Below are 19,916 nucleotides of genomic sequence, written 5' to 3'. Positions count from 1 at the left end.
TTGAATTTTTTTATAAGACTTTCTTATAAAAACTAAAATATGTAATAGGAGCAATCAACAATAGCATAATCTTACAAAGGTAAGACAGAAGTCTAAACTACTTCTAGGTAATAAAAATGCCTGAGATGCTTATTAAGATTATTATTTTTTTAAAAATATAATGATCGGGGCGCCTGGGTGGCTCAGTGGGTTAAGCCTCTGCCTTCAGCTCCGGTCATGATCTCAGGGTCCTGGAATCGAGCCTTGCATCGGGCTCTCTGCTCAGCAGGGAGCCTGCTTCCCCCTCCCTCTCAGCCTGCCTCTCTGCCTACTTGTGATCTCTCTTTCTCTATCAAATAAATAAATATAATCGCTTTTAAAAATATATAATGATCAATTAAAACAGGACAATTGATATTCACATTTTACTCATATTGTTCTGAAGGTTAAATGAATAGTTCTCACAAATAAGAACAGACAGAATAACCCAAACTTAAAAAAAAAAATCTTATCACAGATAAGAATTCCACAACATGGTCTTTTCAGAGTGCATTTTAGAAGCAGGTTTTAAAATAAAAAGTGAAAATGCTTTTTTTTACTTTTTTTAGAAATCACACTTCTAAATCCTATTCTGCATAAGAAAGTACACAAAAGTGTTATTATACATTATTTAAAATAGCAAAAAGAACTAGGAAAAACATTTTTTAATGGTGGACTAAGTTACAGTATACATATGTATGCATATGTACAAATATGTATATATTTATAAACATACACAAATATATATGTGGATACATCTACACACATATATCTAACCACACACATACATGCAGCTTTAAAAAAGTAGATCTATATTTATAGAAAAGGAAAGGATCCTATGATATATTAGAAAGCAGAAAAGTGCAAACTATTAATCAATATATGTCATGATCTCATTAAAAAAACCAGGGCGCCTGGGTGGCTCCGTGAGTTAAAGCCTCTGCCTTCAGCTCAAGTCATGATCCCAGGGTCCTGGGATCGAGCCCCACGTTGGGCTCTCTGCTCAGCAGGGAGCCTGCTTCCCTTCCTCTCTCTCTGCCTGCCTCTCTGCCTACTTGTGATCTCTGTCAAATAAATAAATAAAATCTTTAAAAACAAAAACAAACAAACAAAAAAAACCTTTGTGCACATGTAATAAATGGTAAATAAATTCAGTACTCTATTAAGCACACATTTTCGTTTAGCTCATTTAATTCTCACAACTCAGTGAAACAAACACACACACACACACACACACACACACACACACGCATGCACACAATCATAGCAGAGAAGGATAAATACTTCCTGGTGGTTACCTCTAGAGAATGGTACTTTTGTCATAATGGGGAGGAGGATGGGAAGGGTATGTGAGAAAGGACTTTCACATTTTACTGCAAATTATTCTGTGCTGTTCTAATTTTTTATATTTAGCTTATACTATTTTTGAAGTTTTTTCACTATAGAACAAAATAAAGATTCTTTTGGAGCTTTCAGTATAGAATATAGGAGATTAAACACAGGAAAAGAGAACTTTTAGAATGTAAAAAGCTGAAATATTTTCATGTTTAAAAAAAAACAGGTCATTAGATTATAAGCATGTTGTCAGTTTTAAAAATAGGATACTAAGATTATATTCATCAGTAGTCTGTTATACACATTACTTTATCCAGTGAAATGATGTCAGAAGGCAAGCATCGGTGTGTGACATTCACATGGTTATAGGATCACATCACTAGCACCCTCTCTTCATACTTTAAAAGCAAGTTTAATTCTGCAGAAGAGGTCTACCCTATACAACATTTTAGCCCCATTGATCTACAAATTAAGTTTATCCTAACAGCAGGCTTATATTAAAAAAAACAAAACAAATAGTAGTACAGCCAAAACTCATATTAAAATACAAAATCTTCTCGATATAATATAAAACCTTTAATTAAATACTTGTTATATAACAGACTTTGGAGTAAAAGGGAATATAAGAGCAGAAGAAGAAATACTACAGGTTTCTTATGTTTAAGAAACTCAATTTATTTACTTTTTTTTTCTTTTTTTATAAACATAAAATGTATTATTAGCCCGAGGGGTACAGGTCTGTGAATCACCAGGTTTAGACACTTCACTGTTATGAAGTACCTACTATATGCCAGGTATTATAATGACCTTGCCTTTTAACAGCATCAAGATTACCTGAGTAAAGAAATCTGCCCAAGACTGCCTTGCTAGTTATGGTCAGAGCTGGACTGTAAGTCTTCATCTACTTGATTTAAAGCCCATGCTTTTCCCATTGTTATCACCAGGCAGCCAAACTGATTTTATCAAGTCCAGTGTTCGTGGACTTCACTAATGAGAGAGCCCCTCAGACCCTGACTCAAGGTTTAGTCCCGCATATTGTAGACAAATCCTAGTAAGTCTGGTTTTCTGGTTTTTAAATCCATAAATAGTTTATAATAGCAAATAGAAGAGCTGCTATAGGCTGGTATGAGGGCCAGAGGGAAATGTGAAAATTACAGTGAGAGGATAAAGCAAAATAAAAAAACAAACAAGAATACAAAAAGCCCCAAAGCCCACGGCCTTTATTAAGGAGATAAATCATACTGTACTCTACAGGACTACGATGGGGGAAGAGGATGAGAGAAGGAACAGAGAAAGGAGGGAGAAATAAGGAAGGAGAGAAAGGGAAGAGGTTAGAGAAAGGTGAAGATAGAGGAGATGAAGAAGGGAGAAAGAAATAGCAGAGAAGGAGAGCGTGAAGGGAAGAAGGGGGAGAAAAGACTAGGAGAACACAAATCAAGGAAAGACCAAGTAAACAACTTAATGAAATACTGTGGGAGAAATTCAAACAAAGACAGAGGAACAAGGAAAATGGAAAAGGGAAAAAGGGAGACGGCACCCGACCCTAACCCAAAAGAAGCAGGGATGGAGACAGAAATAAACGGAGAATATAGAAGGGAAAAAGAAAAGTGTCCAACAGATTCCCAGAAATAAATGTTAAAACTACTTCTATTCCAAAGTCTCTCTCTATGTATGTATTGTCCATTATGGTTGGTATCTACTAGGCACAGGATGCTATGAGCACTGTTAATGTGGCTATTCTGAATTGATATGCACTATAAGCATAATATACACACTTGATTTCAAAGATTTAGTATAAAAAATGTTAAATATTTCATTAACATTTTATACAAATCACATCAAATGATAATAACTGTAATATACTAGATTAAAGAAAGCAGTTTTATTAAAAATAATTTCACATGCTTCCTTTTCCTTTTTTAATGTGGTACTAGAAAATTTAAAATTATATTTGCAGTTAACATTATATTTCTACTGGAAGGTGCTGCTTTAGATTTTTAATATTGCTTTAGGATCCATACTAGTGCCACAGTAATATTTAAAATCAGTCATCCTTACATCCATCCCCAACTTTCAGAATCCTAGCTGGCAAAAGATTTGGAACTACATATCTAGATATCAACCTGATTATGACAGGAACCATGAGCTCAAACAGGACATAAACCTATATTAAGTTGTTTTTAATGGTTAAATCTAGGCAAGTGATAATAGAGTTGAGTGAAGAATAGTGAGGTAAAATTGGAAAATTTAATAGAAGGGAGTAAAATGAGGATATACAATTTACAATCATGAAAGAATTCTGGGTCTCAAAGACTTGACATTATCTGACAAGCACACTGAAACATGCACTTGGAAGATTTTCATTACATTCATTAAAAAATGCCAATATACCTAGGGATATTTTTGAAAACTCTTTCTCAAGCACCTATTCAATGTTTTTTCAGGTCATTTAAAATATCATTTTCTTGTCCCTCATAGATGCCAGAATATTCCAAAACTTCACTAAAGAAAAATAAACACATTCTTCAACTATGAAAAAAAAAAACCAATCTATTTTATATTTATTGTTTGTCACCATATTGAAAAACTGGTTTTGTTACATAGTGACTATATTCTCATCTCCTTTTAGTTCTGTGAAGTAAAACAAACTCAAAGCCATAGTCTAATTATTAGTTAGCAAAGAATTAAACATTTTGGAAGGATTAAAAAAGCGCCACTCAAACTTTAATGTACATACAAATTCACCTGAGTATCTTAATTAAAATGTAGATTCTGATTCAGTGGTCTGGGGTAGGGCCAACATAGTACATTTCAAACAGGCTCCAAGGTGACAGCAATGCTGCTGGTCTATGGGTCACACTTTTAAGGTGTTAAACATATAATTAATCCCAAATTTAAATGCAGCAGAACAATGTATATGGAGGAAATTAAAAAAGAAAAAAAATTTTCCCAAAGGAACCATTCTGTTTCCTATTTATGGCATCATCTAAAAAAATAGGCATTTTTAGTGTTTCCAAGAGTTGGCTGTCCAGCATTACCAAGCTCAAAAACATATCAATCCATCTATCAAAGTCAAGAATTCTTGGCTTCTAATAAAGATCAAGTCAATATTTATTTGGGACAAGGGCCCTTCATTTATCCTGGGCTCTAATCAAAATTAGAATTAGAGTATCAGAGAGGAAGTTTTAATATTTCTCTGAGAATAATGGTTATGCCTATGAAATGCAAAACACACACGTACTTATGTACCAACATTTATACATTATCACATAAAAATGAGTATTAAAAAAGGTAAAAGTAATATACCATGTGAAAAACACTGAAGACCCAATAATGGACTTCTTAGTGACCTTTTTTTCTTCACTTTCTGAACCTACCAAATTTCCTGCAACAAGCACACACTTCCATTATTCAAATACACTGAAATTAATAACACATGACAAAATCCATGAAAAGCAGCAGAGGAAAGCACTAATATATTAGGTGACTACTCAAGAATTTCTTGTTAATTTCTTGTTAATGATAGTTAAAAGGCATTTGAGACAAGTACAATAAGGAATAACAAATTTTAGATGAGTTACTTACTTACCTTAGTAAAGTTATTCAGATGGCCTAGTTTTCTCATATTTGATACTCCTTGCAATTTGGCCACATTTTGGAGAATCTCCCTTAAGTTGTCAGAAGGTTCTAGAAGAAAAGACAAGACAAATTAACATAATTTTAGAAGAGTACTTTCCTAACCAAACACATAAAACATGCAGTTATTTAAGCTCCACAACTTTGGTCTTGGTTTAAAATCTTATTCTCTATCTCAAATCCATCTACTTAGGTGACTTCAAAGTCCATACGAATGACCTTCACACCTCTGCTCCACTCATACCTATGGTCCAACTCGTGTATCATCACCTGGAATTATTTAACTACTAAACCTTAAATTTCAACATTCCAACTATACTTGTTGCTACAATATACAAAAGGCACCAAAAATACTGTCCAATATATTTGAATCAATCAAAAAACAGGACAAAATATATGAAACCATTGTTCTCAAAACACAGGACCTCAGTAAAGAACAGTGATCCCTGAGAGGTGAGAAACACACAACTGTACCCTAGAACTGCCCCCAGCTAACTGTCTTAAGAAAGTTTCCAGGTGTTGGTGCCGACAGGTAAAAATCCAGGCAAACAGTCCAAGATTTAAAGACAGAACTCAGAGTCCAAGAAAACTAAGAAGAATTAGAAAAGAGAGAGAATGCTGAAGATCTGCAAAGGGACCCCTCTGGTAGTCTGTACAGCAATGACTAGTCCAAGCGTGTGAGAAAATTAACTACTTGAAAGAAGTAAAAAGGAAAGTACCCTCTGTTCACACAGGACGGGGCAGTGCCTGTTCCTAAGAGCCAGATTGAAAATCTGTACAATTCACGTGGATTGGTTAGAGTCAGAGTAAGACTAAACACTTCTTTTATCCCACCTAACAAATCTTCAAAGCAAAACTTGAAAGAATTAAAGTAATCCCAAGTAACTAAACTGTGTCTCAGACCAATGGTCAAAATTTATACAAATAAAAAAAATATGAAGCACCTAACAAGGCAAAAATTACAATGTTTAACAGCCAGTCGAAATTTATCAGATATGCAAAGAAGCAGTAAAATAGACTTATAAAAAGCAGAAAAATTAATCAACCAAAATGACCCAGAACTAACAAAGATGTTAGAATTAACAGATAAGAACATTAAAAGCCAGTATGTGTAAAAACTTTGGGAGAGGCATGAAAGGTATACAAATCATTCAAATTGAATTCCTGGAGATGAAAACTAGGTCTAAATGAAAATATACCAGATGGGAATAAATGCATAATTACTTTTATAGAAAGTAAGAACTGTGAACTTGAAGACAAAGCAATTTAAATTATCCAAAATGTAATACAGAGAGAAAAAAGAAATAAATGAAAAGAACATCAATGAACTGAAGGACGTCAAGTAGCCTAACACAATGACAATGTATAACTGGAATCCTCAAAGGAAAGAAATGGAGGATAAAAAAATTATTTGAAGAAATAATGGATGAAAACCTTTCAAATTTGATGAAAATAACCCAATAAACCCTGGAAGTTCAACCAATCCCAAGTACAGAAACATAAAGAAAACTAGACCAAAGCACATCATAATCACATTACTCAAAACCACTGGCAGAGAAAACCTTAAAAGGAACCATACTAAAAAAGACAAGTTACGTGGAAAGGGGCAAAGAAAAGGTTGACAGGAGACTTCTCATGAGAAACAAGGCAAATGAGAAGAAAGTAGAGCAACATCTTTCAAAATACTGAAAGGAAAAAAAAAAAAGCTTCAAAAACATAAAAAAACAATCTTAGCTCACTCGCTCTACAAAAATGGGTAATAGCCAGATATGGCCCTGTGGTCAGCAGCCCACCAACTCCCCTGGAATAGAGTGTCAATTTCCTCAGGTTGCTGCAAGCTATTTTACTTTTCATATATTCAGCATCCATTTGTTTAAACAAAACAAAAGCACAAGCTAAAGAAGAAAAAAAGAGCATCATCACATGGCTGATATTTTAATCTAAGAGCCATTATGACTTTGAGAATTTTATTTGTTAACACAAAATCAAAGAACTATTTGTTTTGAATTACTGTTTTCCTCAGCAAATGAAACTGCATTGTCCTATTTTACATTTAGCTTGCATCTGCCTATTTTCCTCCATTCTGTTTTACTGGGTGTTAGCCATGACAACCACAAATTGGTTAGTGCCAAACCACTAAGCACACTACATACCCCAGCTATTTCCAAGTACTTTAAAATTGCTATACACTGAGATCATTCACAGCATCTCCCACAAATTCTGGATTTTTTAAATCCCAATGTAACTCAATCTAATTTTAAATGGCTCAGTATATGTCTTTATAATTAATGACTCTGAGGTTATCTTAAAAGTGGGATGAAAGGGGCGCCTGGGTGGCTCAGTGGGTTAAAGCCTCTGCCTTCGGCTCAGGTCATGATCTCAGAATCCTGGGATCGAGCCTCACATCGGGCTCTCTGCTCAGCAGGGAGCCTGCTTCCTCCTCTCTCTCTGCCTGCCTCTCTGCCTACTTGTAATCTCTGTTAAATAAATAAAATCTTAAAAAAAAAAAAAAAAGTGGGATGAAAGCAGCTCATCACTGGGTAGAATCAGATCCACCAAAAAGAACTGCGAGGTTAAATCAATGTTATTATATAGTAATACCTTTTCACTATTATAAATGGTATCTGAAGAGATTGAAGAAGAAAATATTAAGTAAACCAATGGTGTCAAAATGGTTTAACTGTATTTCAGAACTTTATATTAATTTTATAACAGCCTTCAAGGTAATTCAGAACCTATATAGCATTTGCAAAATAAGAGTTAAGATCACTAAAGCCAGTTGAGATATTCACCTAATGGAAACATATAACCTAACCAGTTCACATCAACTTATAATTAGGTTTTCAGGCACCAAAGCTTCACTGAAGTGATCATACAGTTACTATTATGTAATGTTCTGATAGGACCAACAGTTAAAATCATTAGTCTGGAAATATTTATTCTTCACAAGGGTTTGTGGATTTCTAACTATTGCCTATTATCGAGGTACAAACTGATTGTAGACATTTTTGAAAAACCACAATCTTGCTACAAAAATAAAATCTCGTATCTGAGTTCATTCACTCAACAAATAATATTTAAACATCTATCACCGGCAAGTACTATTTTAGGTAGTGGAAATACATCAATGAGAGGAGACATCCTTCTTTAATAGACCCTACATACAAGTAGAAGAAAACTGACAACAGCAACAAAAAAATCTCCCTGCACACAATCTGAAAATTGACAGGTGGTGAGAAGTCAACATTGGATCAAACGTTTGCCTCATGAATAATAATACAAAATGAACCGAACACTAAAAATACAGGTGTTACAGTTGTCAATCTAAATCAAAATGAACTAGCCTTTCTCCTTCCTTCCCCTCCTCACCTCCTTTCTCTTTTACATAATTAATTCCCAGGAACCCCCAACTAAGGACAACTTTCAAAGTTTCTTCATAACATACTTGCTGAAAAAACAAGCTGTTTCCTTCCAGAAGCTACTTCCTAGACCAACTCAAAATAATATGAGAGCCATTCTAGATGAAATACTATGTAATGCTCATGTCCTACAATGTTCCCATGGAAATAACAGGTTAAAGTTCCTGGAAAAGAAATGAGAAATCCCTGGTTTCTTCCTTACCTGCTACATCAGGAGTCTGCAAACTTTTTCTGTAAAGATCCAGAGAGTAAGTATTTTAAACTTTGAAGGACATAAAGTCTCTGTTTTAACTACTACACTCTGCTGTTTTACCAAGAAAGCAACTGTAGAAAATACATAAATGAATGAACGTGGCTTTATTTCAATAAAGCGGACTTGGCTCACATAGTTTGGCTCTATAGTCTGTCAACTCTTCTCCTAGTCAGAACTTACACTTGGATGAGTAGCAGGGAAACTGAGCTCAATGTGGTTTTTACTGGGGGTTGGTAAGATGGCAAGAAGCACAAAGAAATTCAGGAAAAAGTTTACCTCTTTTTATTTCTTCCTACTTTCACTTAATGTTTCCAACTTAGTATCTCCAAAACTATCTACTGATAACAGTGCTATGTGAGAAGTATAATGCACAAATGAGATAGTCAGGATATTCCCAGAAGCCTTGATGTTTAGGAAACCCACAGATGCCTAGGGGAAGAAAAATTTCGGCTAGCTGGCTACGATGGCAAACCATTCAAAAGCAAGGAAGCAAAACACAAAAGAACTAGTAGAATTACAGTGGCTCTTTTCTTCTTATTGTGTAACTTGTGAGTCCTGAGTGTTCCTGATGAATCTCTCTGAGGGTAATGAAATAAACAGCCAACTCTAAATATCTAGCAATTTAATATTATATAAACACATATGCATATACATACACATACATGCAGAAAAACACCAAGAGAAAACTACAGTAGACAAACCTTTTATCTAGATCTATATATGTACAGACACATACATATACACTCATTCCCCTCCAGCTCAAGTCTCCCTATAGGCACACATGCACACATATACACACAGGTACATAGTGTATGTCATATTTGTGTGAGTAAACATGCATTTATTTTAAAATGTTTTTAATATTTACTTCTTTGTAACATGCTGCAATAAACTTTATAGAAGTATTTTTATCTGTTAATAAATACAAAACATAAAATTGATTTTTAAATAAATTTAGGTTCAAGTACATGTAGTAGATTAATGACCAAAAGCTACTGGCATACAGCTATTCGGGAGTACTGTAAAGAACTATGAAATGAAAAAGAACTGGATTCAAATCTAGTTTATTCACCTACAAAAAAACCACACAGCCCTGTCTAAGTCAATCTCGTGGGCATCCACTTTCTCCTATCTATAGTGAAAATACTAATTACTTACTTTGAAAGCACTGTTAAAAGATGTGAGGTGCTTAGCACAGTGCCTAAACCATAACAAACACCCAATAAATAGTAGCAACTATTGTTAAAAGTTATTTTTTAGTAAATACCATTTTTATGAATCGTGAAAATTATGTGTTTAGTCCAAGCAAATGCTTAATGTCCACGTGAATGTGGGTTTTTTTTTGTTTTTTGATTTTTAAGATTTTGTCAGAGGGCGGAGAGAGAGAGAAAAACAGAGCACGAGCAGGGGGAGCCACGGGCAGAAGGAGAAGCAGGCTCCCTGATGAGCAAGGAGCCTGATGTGGAACTCAATCCCATGATCTGAGCTGAAAGGCAGGCGGTTAACCAACTGAGACACCCAGGCATCCCTATTAATGTGTTTAATGAATTTTTGTTTCATGTTTTAGAACATTATTTTATGATCCAAGATTTGCTCATTTTTAAATTTTTTTTAAGGTTTACTCATTTTTAAAAAAAGATTTTATTTATTTATTTGACAGCACAAGCAGCGGAGCAGCAGGCAGAGGGAAAGGAAGAAGCAGGTTCCCTGCTTAGCAAGGAGCCTGATGCAGGGCTTGATCCCAGGACCCTGGGATCATGACCTGAGCCGAAGGCAGATGCTTAACTGACTGAGCCACCCAGGTGCCCCAAGATTTGCTCATTTTTAAAGTAGAAACTGTTATCATCTCATCTGCCTTCTTGAAAATTTCAAAGAGGAATTACAAGTGGGAGCAGAGCTGAACAATATTTTCTGTGATTTACTTGTGAATATATGTGAAAAAATGCTAATAAAGCAACAAGCTAGTAAAGTAGGGTGCATTAGAAACTTAATGTAACAAAATTAAATATGACTACATAAATCTGATATGACTTAGTGATATCTTTAATATCATCTATTAGATACTATCTATTAGATAGATTTAAATGATTAAAAGCATATGGGAATTACTATAGTTGGTATTACCTTTGCAAAAGCCGGCAGCAAATCTGTCCCCCTCTACTAGCAAACATACCGCGAATATATCTTCCCACCCTTATCCACAGATCCAAATGTTGAGGAAGAACTGCTTCAAGCTCTAACATTTCCTGAAATTCTTTAATTATTATTAATATCAAAGAGATATAATTCAGTAGGGAAATTATATATCCCATTGATTGCACCCTGGGAAAAGGACCTTCCTTTTACCTCTAATGCAGAGGAACTCAGAACTTGCAGGAGAGCCTGTTTCAACCTTTGGATCGCATGGTAGGTTACCTTTTCTTATACCAATGACAAAATATGCTCCTTTCTAACTTTCATCCATTTGTTCTGGTGTAACCATATGGAATGCAAAACAAGTATTATCTTTCCTCACATACTGAAAATATTCATGTTTCCTCTCTATAGCAGGTAATCATCTTCTTTTAATCATTGACATATTTTAAATATAAATACTATAGTAGAGATGTGCAAGGAAAATCTGTTACTACTGATAGCAAATCAGTTTAATTATAATCTTCTTAAATGTTAGGTTTATCATACTAAAAACTGCAAGTTTTCATAGGGTTGTTTTAGAAGAATGATGGACATAAAGCACCTCTTGAGAGGGAATGATTTGGTAAGAGGCAGGGCTACATGGTCAGCAAGATGACAGTAGGTTTCTTTAGCCTGGCCTGCCCTCTGTCTAGCCAACTTGGGGAAAAATCCTTCTCATTCTTGAAGTCTGGCTCAGATGTATAAAGGTTTTCCCTAACCTACAAGCCCCCCTCTTTATGTTCCCATGACATATCCTTCATACCACTACTGCAGCAGTTATGATGATGATTCTATTTCATCCGCCTGGCTTCAAATTTACATCTGTTGTTTCACTATAATTATTAATACCACCTCCTTTCACTCTGCAAAGTATCCCACATTGTATTATAAATGATATTACTGTAAGTATAGTTAAACTTCAACTATTATTAATAAGGTTTTCTTAAACATGGGGCACCTGGGGTCTTGGTCAGTTAAGCATCTGACTCTTGGTTTCAGCTCATGATCTCAGAGTCCCATGTTGGGCTCCCTGCTCAGCGGGGAATCTGCTTGAAATTCTCTCTCCCTCTACCCCTCCACCTGCTTGTGCAAATACTCTCTCTCTAATAAATAAGTAAATTGTTAAAAAAAAAAAAAAAGAAAAGAAAAGAAAAGAAAAAGATTTTCTTACAACTAGGTCTGCATTCTATTTCTTTTTCCCAGAGACAGAAGAGAATAGTTTTGCTGGGTTCTTGTTCCCATGTCCTACTTGCGTAATAACAATGGCAGGAAAAAGTGAAGTGACTTTTGCTGATCTGTAACATTTTGAGACTGTCTTTCCAATGACCCAGAGATTCAGATCTCTCCCTCCACTTCAATTTTGAATGTCAAAGTTACCTCAGAGAAAAGTTACCTTTTCTCTATTCATTCAAAAATACATCTTCCTTTCTATAATTCCAAAGAAGTGCTGATTTTGAATGATTTCAAGGGGAAAAGATTTATATACTAATATGGGGGGGGATCCTAGTTGAAGGTTATCATTTTGTAACTGATTGGATAAATTAAGTAAGTGACATCTACCAGTTCACTAATGTGATTGGTTTACAATGGTACGAACAAAAATCGTGTCTTTAATTGGCTTATTACAAGCATGTCATAATATAACTGTAAGATACAGGCCAAGATCAAGGTACAGAACATGAAACAAAAGAGTCAGCTGGAAATAGGTAAATGACTCATCTGAAGAGAACCTCTATTAAAAGATGTATGCATACCTCTGAAACTAATAATACAGTGTATATTAAATTGAATTTAAATAAGATTTTTTAAATTAAAAGATGTATGAATATATAATCTTAATAATTAGAATTATATATTCTGTAATCTTTATTTCAAATCATAATTTTGAATAAATCCTTAAAAAACTGGGGCACCTGGGTGGCTTAGTTGCTTAAGCACCCACTCTTCATTTGACTCAAGTCAGGTCATGAGATCAAGTCCCAAGTCGGGCTCTGTGCTGTGTGTGAGGCCTGCTCAAGATTCTCATTCTCTCTCTCTCTCTCTCCCTCCCACTCTTCCCCTCCCCTGCTCACATTCTCTAAAAAAATTTTTTTAATTAAAAATAAATGACTTAAAATATTTTTAAATTTAACCTTTAAATGACAGAATATTCTTCCCAAAGTTCCTAAAGAAAAAAAAAATGTAACATTAAGATTATATAATGGGAATAATATACTCAGAACATAGGTTTCCCCACTAGACTGAACACAGCCATTTTACTACTTACATAATTAAAAATATAAATGTATTCTATAAAGGGCAGTTCTGACTTATCCTTGAAGTAGCTCTGGATTTAGATTTCCAACTTTTATTCAAATACACTTCAGTGATCACTCTATGCCACGTACTGTGCCAAATGCTAGGCGAGAAATATTAATAAACGTAAAATACGGTCTCAGCCCTGGAGATCAAAATTAAATGAGAAAAGAGAAGCACATTATCACTTAATAATATATGACAGAGAGGTTGGCAATAAATATTATGGGAACAAAAAAAAAGAAGGGTGCCTGATAGACTTCTCTAGACATTAAGACAAGTGAGAACAGGAAACCTATCTTTTTCATACATGCAACCCTGGCCTCTGATACAATACCAGGCACATGGTGGGTTCTCAATAAATACCCACTGAAAGAAAGACTGAAAAGGGGAGACATAAGATAGAAAAGAATAGTATGTGAATAAAGACACATGAAAAAAAAAATGCTATTTTCCTCAAGGAACAGCAGGAAACTAAATATTCCCAGAAACAAGGTCATCAGGAAGAATAAAGGAAAAGATGCATTACAATGGTCTTATATACTAAGAAACTCAGGTCATCTTTGAGCAAAGGGTAATTACTAGGGAAAACACTTATGCAAGTAGATGGCATAATCAGCTGTGTTTTAGAAAGACAACTTTGGAAAACAGACTGTTGGGAGGACAAAGGTAGGTATAAATAGATGTTACAAAATCTTCCATGCAAGGTGCGCCTGGGTGGCTCAGTGGGTTAAAGCCTCTGCCTTCGGCTCAGGTCATGATCTCAGGGTCCTGGGATCTAGATCTAGCCCCGCTTCGGGCTCTCTGCTTGGCAGGGAGCCTGCTTCCTCCTCTCTCTGCCTGCTTGTGATCTCTGTCAAATAAATAAATAAAACTTAAAAAAAAATTGCTTTGGCAATTTGGGATCTTTAAAACAACAACAACAAAAAAAAAACAACAACAAAAAAAATCTTCCATGAGAGAAACCATCAGTAATGAATCAGAGGCAATAAGAAAGGTATAGGATTAGAGGAAAGGTAGAGGGAGGAATCAAGAATAAATCCAGGTTTCTCAATTGGCTAATCTGACATATGATACTATTTACTAATACAGAATCCTAGAGCCAAGTACAGATTTAGGGATTTTTTTTTTTAACCATTTGTAGTAATAAGAATATGTACCAAAAACAGTAACAGCAAAAAACACCTCATAGTGTTATACGTTAAAATGATGGGACAAAATAACTGAGTATTTGGCCTACGTACAAAAGAGACTTAAAGAGGCGCCAGGGTGGCTCAGTCGTTAAGTGTCTGCCATCAGTTCAGGTCATGATCCTGGGATCAAGTCCCACATCAGGCTCCCCACTCAGCAGGAAGCCTGCTTCCCCCTCTCCCACTCACGCTATTTGTGTTCTCTATGTGTCTGTCAAATAAATAAAAATAAAATCTTAAAAAAAAAAAATATATATATATATATATATATATATATATATATATAAAACGCAAGAGACTTACAGCCCAGTGGTTTTCAAACTTGTGTTCCTAAGAAATACATGAGTTATTATAAGAAATATTGATTACAGAGCTAAGTGTGGCTAGAAAGGGACCCACTGTAATGTGCATTTACAGGAGATACCCCAGTGATCCTTATCCACACTTAAAATTTTTTTTAAGGTGTTTATTTATTTTAAAGAGAGAGAGAGAACAAGCACTCCATGCATGAGTGGGAGGAGGGGCAGAGGGAAAAAAATCTTCAGTCTTCATGCTGAGCAGGGAGCCCCAACTCAAGGGCTCAATCTCAAGACTCTGAGATCACAACCTGATGCAAAACCATGGGTGGGACACTTAACTTACTGAGCCACTCAGGTGCCCCAAAACACACTAAAATTTGAAACATGCTATAAATACTACCAGAATATTATGTAACTAGATTCTGATATCCCTTTGGATTATTTGATCTGAACGCTAGAAGAGATAAGAAGCTACTTTATGAAGTATGCTTCTGTATCATTTTCAAATAAAATGATACAATATCAAACAAACAATACCCAGAAGACAAAATAAATTACTAATACATATAATCTACATTATACTAATTTTTTGCATAAATAATCTTTTAATGTCCACACCAACCATATAAAGTAAGTTACTATTACCATCTTCATTTAAGAAATGAGTTGTAAGAGACATTATTTTCCTAAAGTCACGTAAATACCAGAATTGACAACAGAATTTGAACCTAAGCAATCTGATTCTAGTATCTACCCTTATTCCCCAGTATAAAATCACTCTACAGTCTACCTCATTATACTGCCTTTCACAGGGCAGAGAACATATGTTTAGTATACACAGCAGATTGTAATTACATTTATTCATGTGACTGATATTTATCTCCTCACACTCTAAGTCTGTTTCAGTTCACCACTGTATCATCCTATAACTAGAAAACTGAACACAGTATTCACTTAGAAAAAAATTACTGAACATACTATTCAGAAAAAAATTCATAAAAACTTTTAAGTATCCCAAACTCTGTTTCTTGAAATAGGTGCTGGGTTCACAGGTGTGTCAATCTGTGAAAATTCATTGAGCAATACACATATATTACATTCAGTTCTCTCTCAGTATATACAGACATTACAGAAACTTGTGACTTTAACTTGACTTTTCACAATCCAGCATTTGTAATGAAAGGAGTCCCCACCTCAGACATCTGAATATTAAAATACAAGAATTTATAAGATAATACTCTTATGATTAATTATAATAACAAGAGCTATAGTACAAATTATGTAAAGCAGGAGCAAATAAAGAAGATCATGTCGCATGTATTTTACAACTCTGAGGACCAAAAAAAAGTATCCCCCTAAACCTAACCAAACTGATCTTGCTATTGCTTTGGAAAGGAATCTAAGAACTTACTTCACACAATTAACAAGGTAACTATCTTTGTCCACTCAAATTGGTCAAATTTTTATAAAATGTTTTAAATGAAAGCACTTAGGAAAAGAAAAAGGTAGAAATTCAAATTATCTACCTTAAAAATCACCTTCATAATCTTTCTCTGCTCCTCTCCTCACACTTCGAAGCACTGTATTTATATTCATAGCAGTGCTACAAACCATGTTGCAACAGATGGAAAAAGAACCAAAGCCTAACTATTTACCTTACCTAATAATCTTCTAATCATTCCAACATTATCTATTTTATATCGTAAATGATCTGTGAATTTATAAAGATTTTCTGGTAAAAAGATGATTCAGGTTGAGTAAAAAAATGAAGAGCAGCTTGATAGGAAAGAATAAGTATGAATTGCTTTCTTAGAATTCATCTCTTGGGGCACCCGGGTGGCTCAGTGGGTTAAAGCCTCTGCCTTCCGCTCAGGTCATGATCCCAGGGTCCTGGGATCGAGCCCCGCATCAGGCTCTTTGCTTAGCGGGGAGCCTGCTTCCTCCTCTCTCTCTCTCTGCCTGCTTCTCTGCCTACTTGTGATCTCTGTCTGTCAAATAAATGGATAAAATCTTAAAAAAAAAAAAAAAAATTCATCTCTTTTCCTTTCTCATAATGAAATCAGAGATCAGTGGAATACTTGGGCTTATACTACAATGGGACAACTGTGGTAGAGAACTCTACCCAAATTCACAAAGCACTTTTACTTTGTGCACAAGTACAAAGTATATGCAGTACACAGAAGACATGCACCAGTCTACGGAAATGGCTGTCATTCAAGTATCTATGTGTCATGACATTTATTTTACTGTCATTTTTTGGGGAGAAACCCAATATGAAAAATACTGTCTGCAACTAGAGCATTTTCCTTTTTTAATTTATTTTTTCAGTGTTCAAGATTCATTGTTTATGCACCATACCCAGTGCTCCATGTAATACCTGCCCTCCTTAATATCCACTACCAGGTTCACCCATCCCCCCTACCCCCCTCCCCTCCAAAACCCAGTTTGTTTCTCAGAGTCCACAGTCTCTCATGCTTCCTCTTCCCTTCCAATTTCCCCCAATTCACTTTTCCTTCCCTTCTCCTAATGTCCTCCATGTTATTCCTAATGCTCCGTAAGTAAGTGAAACCATATAATCGACTCTCTCTGCTTGACTTATTTCACTCAGCATAATCTCCTCCAGTCCCGTCCATGTTGATACAAAAGTTGGATATTCATCCTTTCTGATGGAGGCATAACACTCCATTATATATATGGACCATATCTTCTTTATCCATTCGTCCGTTGAAGTGCATCTTGGCTCTTTCCACAGTCTGGCTATTGTGGCCATTGCTGCTATGAACATTGGGGTACAGATGGCCCTTCTTTTCACTACATCTTTGGGGTAGTGCAAATGCAGGGTCAAGCGGTAGCTCTATTTTTAATTTTTTTTTTAAACATTTTTAATTTATTTATTTGAGAGAAGAGAGAGACAGTGAGAGAGAGCATGAGCGAGGAGAAGGTCAGAGGGAGAAGCAGACTCCCCGTGGAGCTGGGAGCCTGATGCGGGACTCGATCCCGGGACTCCAGGATCATGACCTGAGCTGAAGGCAGTCGCTTAACCAACTGAGCCACCCAGGCGCCCTCTATTTTTAATTTCTTAAGGAATCTCCACACTGTTTTCCAAAGTGGATGCACCAACTTACATTCCAACCAACACTGTAAGAGGGTTCCCCCTTCTCCACATCCTCTTCAACTTGTTAAATACTGTCTTGTTAATTTTGGCCATTCTAACTGGTGTAAGGTGGTATCTCAATGTGGTTTTGATTTGAATCTCCCCAATGGCTAATGATGATGAAGATTTTTTCATGTGTCTGTTAGCCATTTGTATGTCTTCTTTGGAGAAGCATCTGCTCATGTCTTCTGCCCATTTTTTGACATGATTATCTGTTTTTTTGAGTGTTAAGTTTGAGGAGTTCCTTATAGATCTTCAATATCAGCCTTTTGTCTGCAGTGTCATTTGTGAATATCTTCTCCCATTCTGTGGGCTGCCTCTTTGTTTTGTTGGACTGTTTCCTTTGCTGTGCAGAAGCTTTTGAGCTTGATGAAGTCCCAAAAGTTCATTTTCGCTTTTGTTTCCTTTGCCTTTGGAGACATGTCTTGAAAGAAGTTGCTGTGGCTGATGTTGAGGAGGTTATTGCCTATATTCTTCCCTAGGATTTTATAGATTCCTGCTTCACGTTGCGGTCTTATCCATTTCGAGTTTATCTTTGTGTATGGTGTTAAAGAATGGTTAAGTTTCCTTCTTCTATACGTAGTGTCCAATTTCCCAGCACCTTTTATTGAAGAGACTGTCTTTTTTCCACTGGATATTTTTTCCTGCTTTGTCGAAGATTATTTGAGCATAGAGTTGCAGGTCCATATCTGGACTCTACTCTGTTCTACTGGTCTATGTGTCTGTTTCTGTGCCAGTACTACGCCCTCTGTGATCACAGCTTTGGAGTAAAAAAGCTTGGAATCAGGCAACGTGATGCCCCCAGTTTTGTTTTTCTTTTTCAACATTTCCTTAGCAATTTGGGGTCTTTTCTGGTTTCATACAAATTTTAGGATTTGTTCCAGCACATTGAAAAATGCCAGTGGAATTTTGATTGGGATGGCATTAAAAGTATAGATTGCTCTGGGCAGCACAGACATCTTAACAATATTTATTCTTCCGATCCAGGAGCATGGAATGCTTTTCCATCTTTTTGTGTCTTCTTCAACTTCTTTCATGAGTGTTCTATAGTTCCTTGAGTACAGATCCTTTACCTCTTTGGTTAGGCTTATTCCCAGTTATCTTATGGTCCTTGGTGCTATAGCAAATGGAATCAATTCTCTAATTTCCCTTTCTATATTTTCATTGTTAGTGTTTAAGAAAGCAACTGATTTCTGTGCATTGATTTTGTATCCTGCCACATTACTGAATTGCTATATGAATTCTAGTAGTCTGGGGGTGGAGTCTTTTGGGTTTTCCATATAAAGTATCACATCATTCGAGAAGAGAGAGAGTTTGACTTCTTCTTCGCCAATTTGAATACCTTCTATTTCTTTTTATTTTCTGAATACTGTTGCTAGGACTTCTAGTACTATGTTGAACAACAGTGGCAAGAGTGAGCATCCTTGTCATGTTCCTCATCTCAAAGGGAAGGCTGTCAGCTTTTCCCCATTGAGAATGATATTCGTTGTGGGTTCTTCATAGACAAATTTTATGAAGTTGAGGAATGTTCCCTCTATCCCTATACTTTAAAAAGTTTTAATCAGGAACTGATGCTGTATTTTGTCAAATGCTTTTTCTGCATCAATTGAGAGGACCATATGGTTTTTCTCTCCTCTTATTGATTTGTTTTATCATACTGATTTATTTGCGAATGTTGAACCACCCTTGCATTCCAGGGATAAATCCCACCAGGTCATGGTGGGTAACTTTTTAATGTACTGTTGGATACTATTAGCTAGGATCTTGTTGAGAATCTTGACATCCATATTCATCAAGGATATTGGTCTGAAATTCTTTTAGATGGGGTCTTTGCCTTGTTTGGGGATCAGGGTAATGCTGGCTTCAGAGAAAGAGTCAAAGTTTTCTTCTGAAACAGCTTCAGGGAGAATAGGTATTATTTCTACTTTGAATGTTTGGTATAATTCCCCAGGAAATCCATCAGGTCCTGTTGTAAACTTCTTTCTGTTTCAGTCTTGGAAGTTTACAGGTCTCCAGGAATGCATCCATTTCTTCTACATTGCTTAACTTATTGGCATATAATTGTTGATAATAATTTCTGATGATTCTTTCTATTTCCTTGGTATTAGTCGTGAACTCTGGAAGTTTACAGGTTTCCAGGAA

General features: G+C 35.6%; 1 protein-coding gene across 1 annotated transcript in view; it reads right to left on the bottom strand.

Annotated features, from left to right (window-relative positions):
• LOC111140909 (RPTOR independent companion of MTOR complex 2) overlaps positions 1–19,916 on the bottom strand; it is a 134,092-nt gene that overhangs the window by 84,170 nt on the left and 30,006 nt on the right. Inside the window, exon 3 of the mRNA XM_022493171.1 lies at positions 4,943–5,040. Within this exon, the coding sequence (XP_022348879.1) occupies positions 4,943–4,978 (36 nt within the window). The 5' untranslated portion in view covers positions 4,979–5,040. The remainder of the gene's footprint in view (positions 1–4,942; positions 5,041–19,916) is intronic.

The sequence above is a fragment of the Enhydra lutris genome, unplaced genomic scaffold (assembly GCF_002288905.1).
Source record: "Enhydra lutris kenyoni isolate GAN:26980312 unplaced genomic scaffold, ASM228890v2 scaffoldscaffold5, whole genome shotgun sequence".
Classification (NCBI taxonomy): domain Eukaryota; kingdom Metazoa; phylum Chordata; class Mammalia; order Carnivora; family Mustelidae; genus Enhydra; species Enhydra lutris.
Note: the sequence above shows the minus strand (reverse complement) of the source record. Positions and strands in the feature narration are given on the sequence as shown.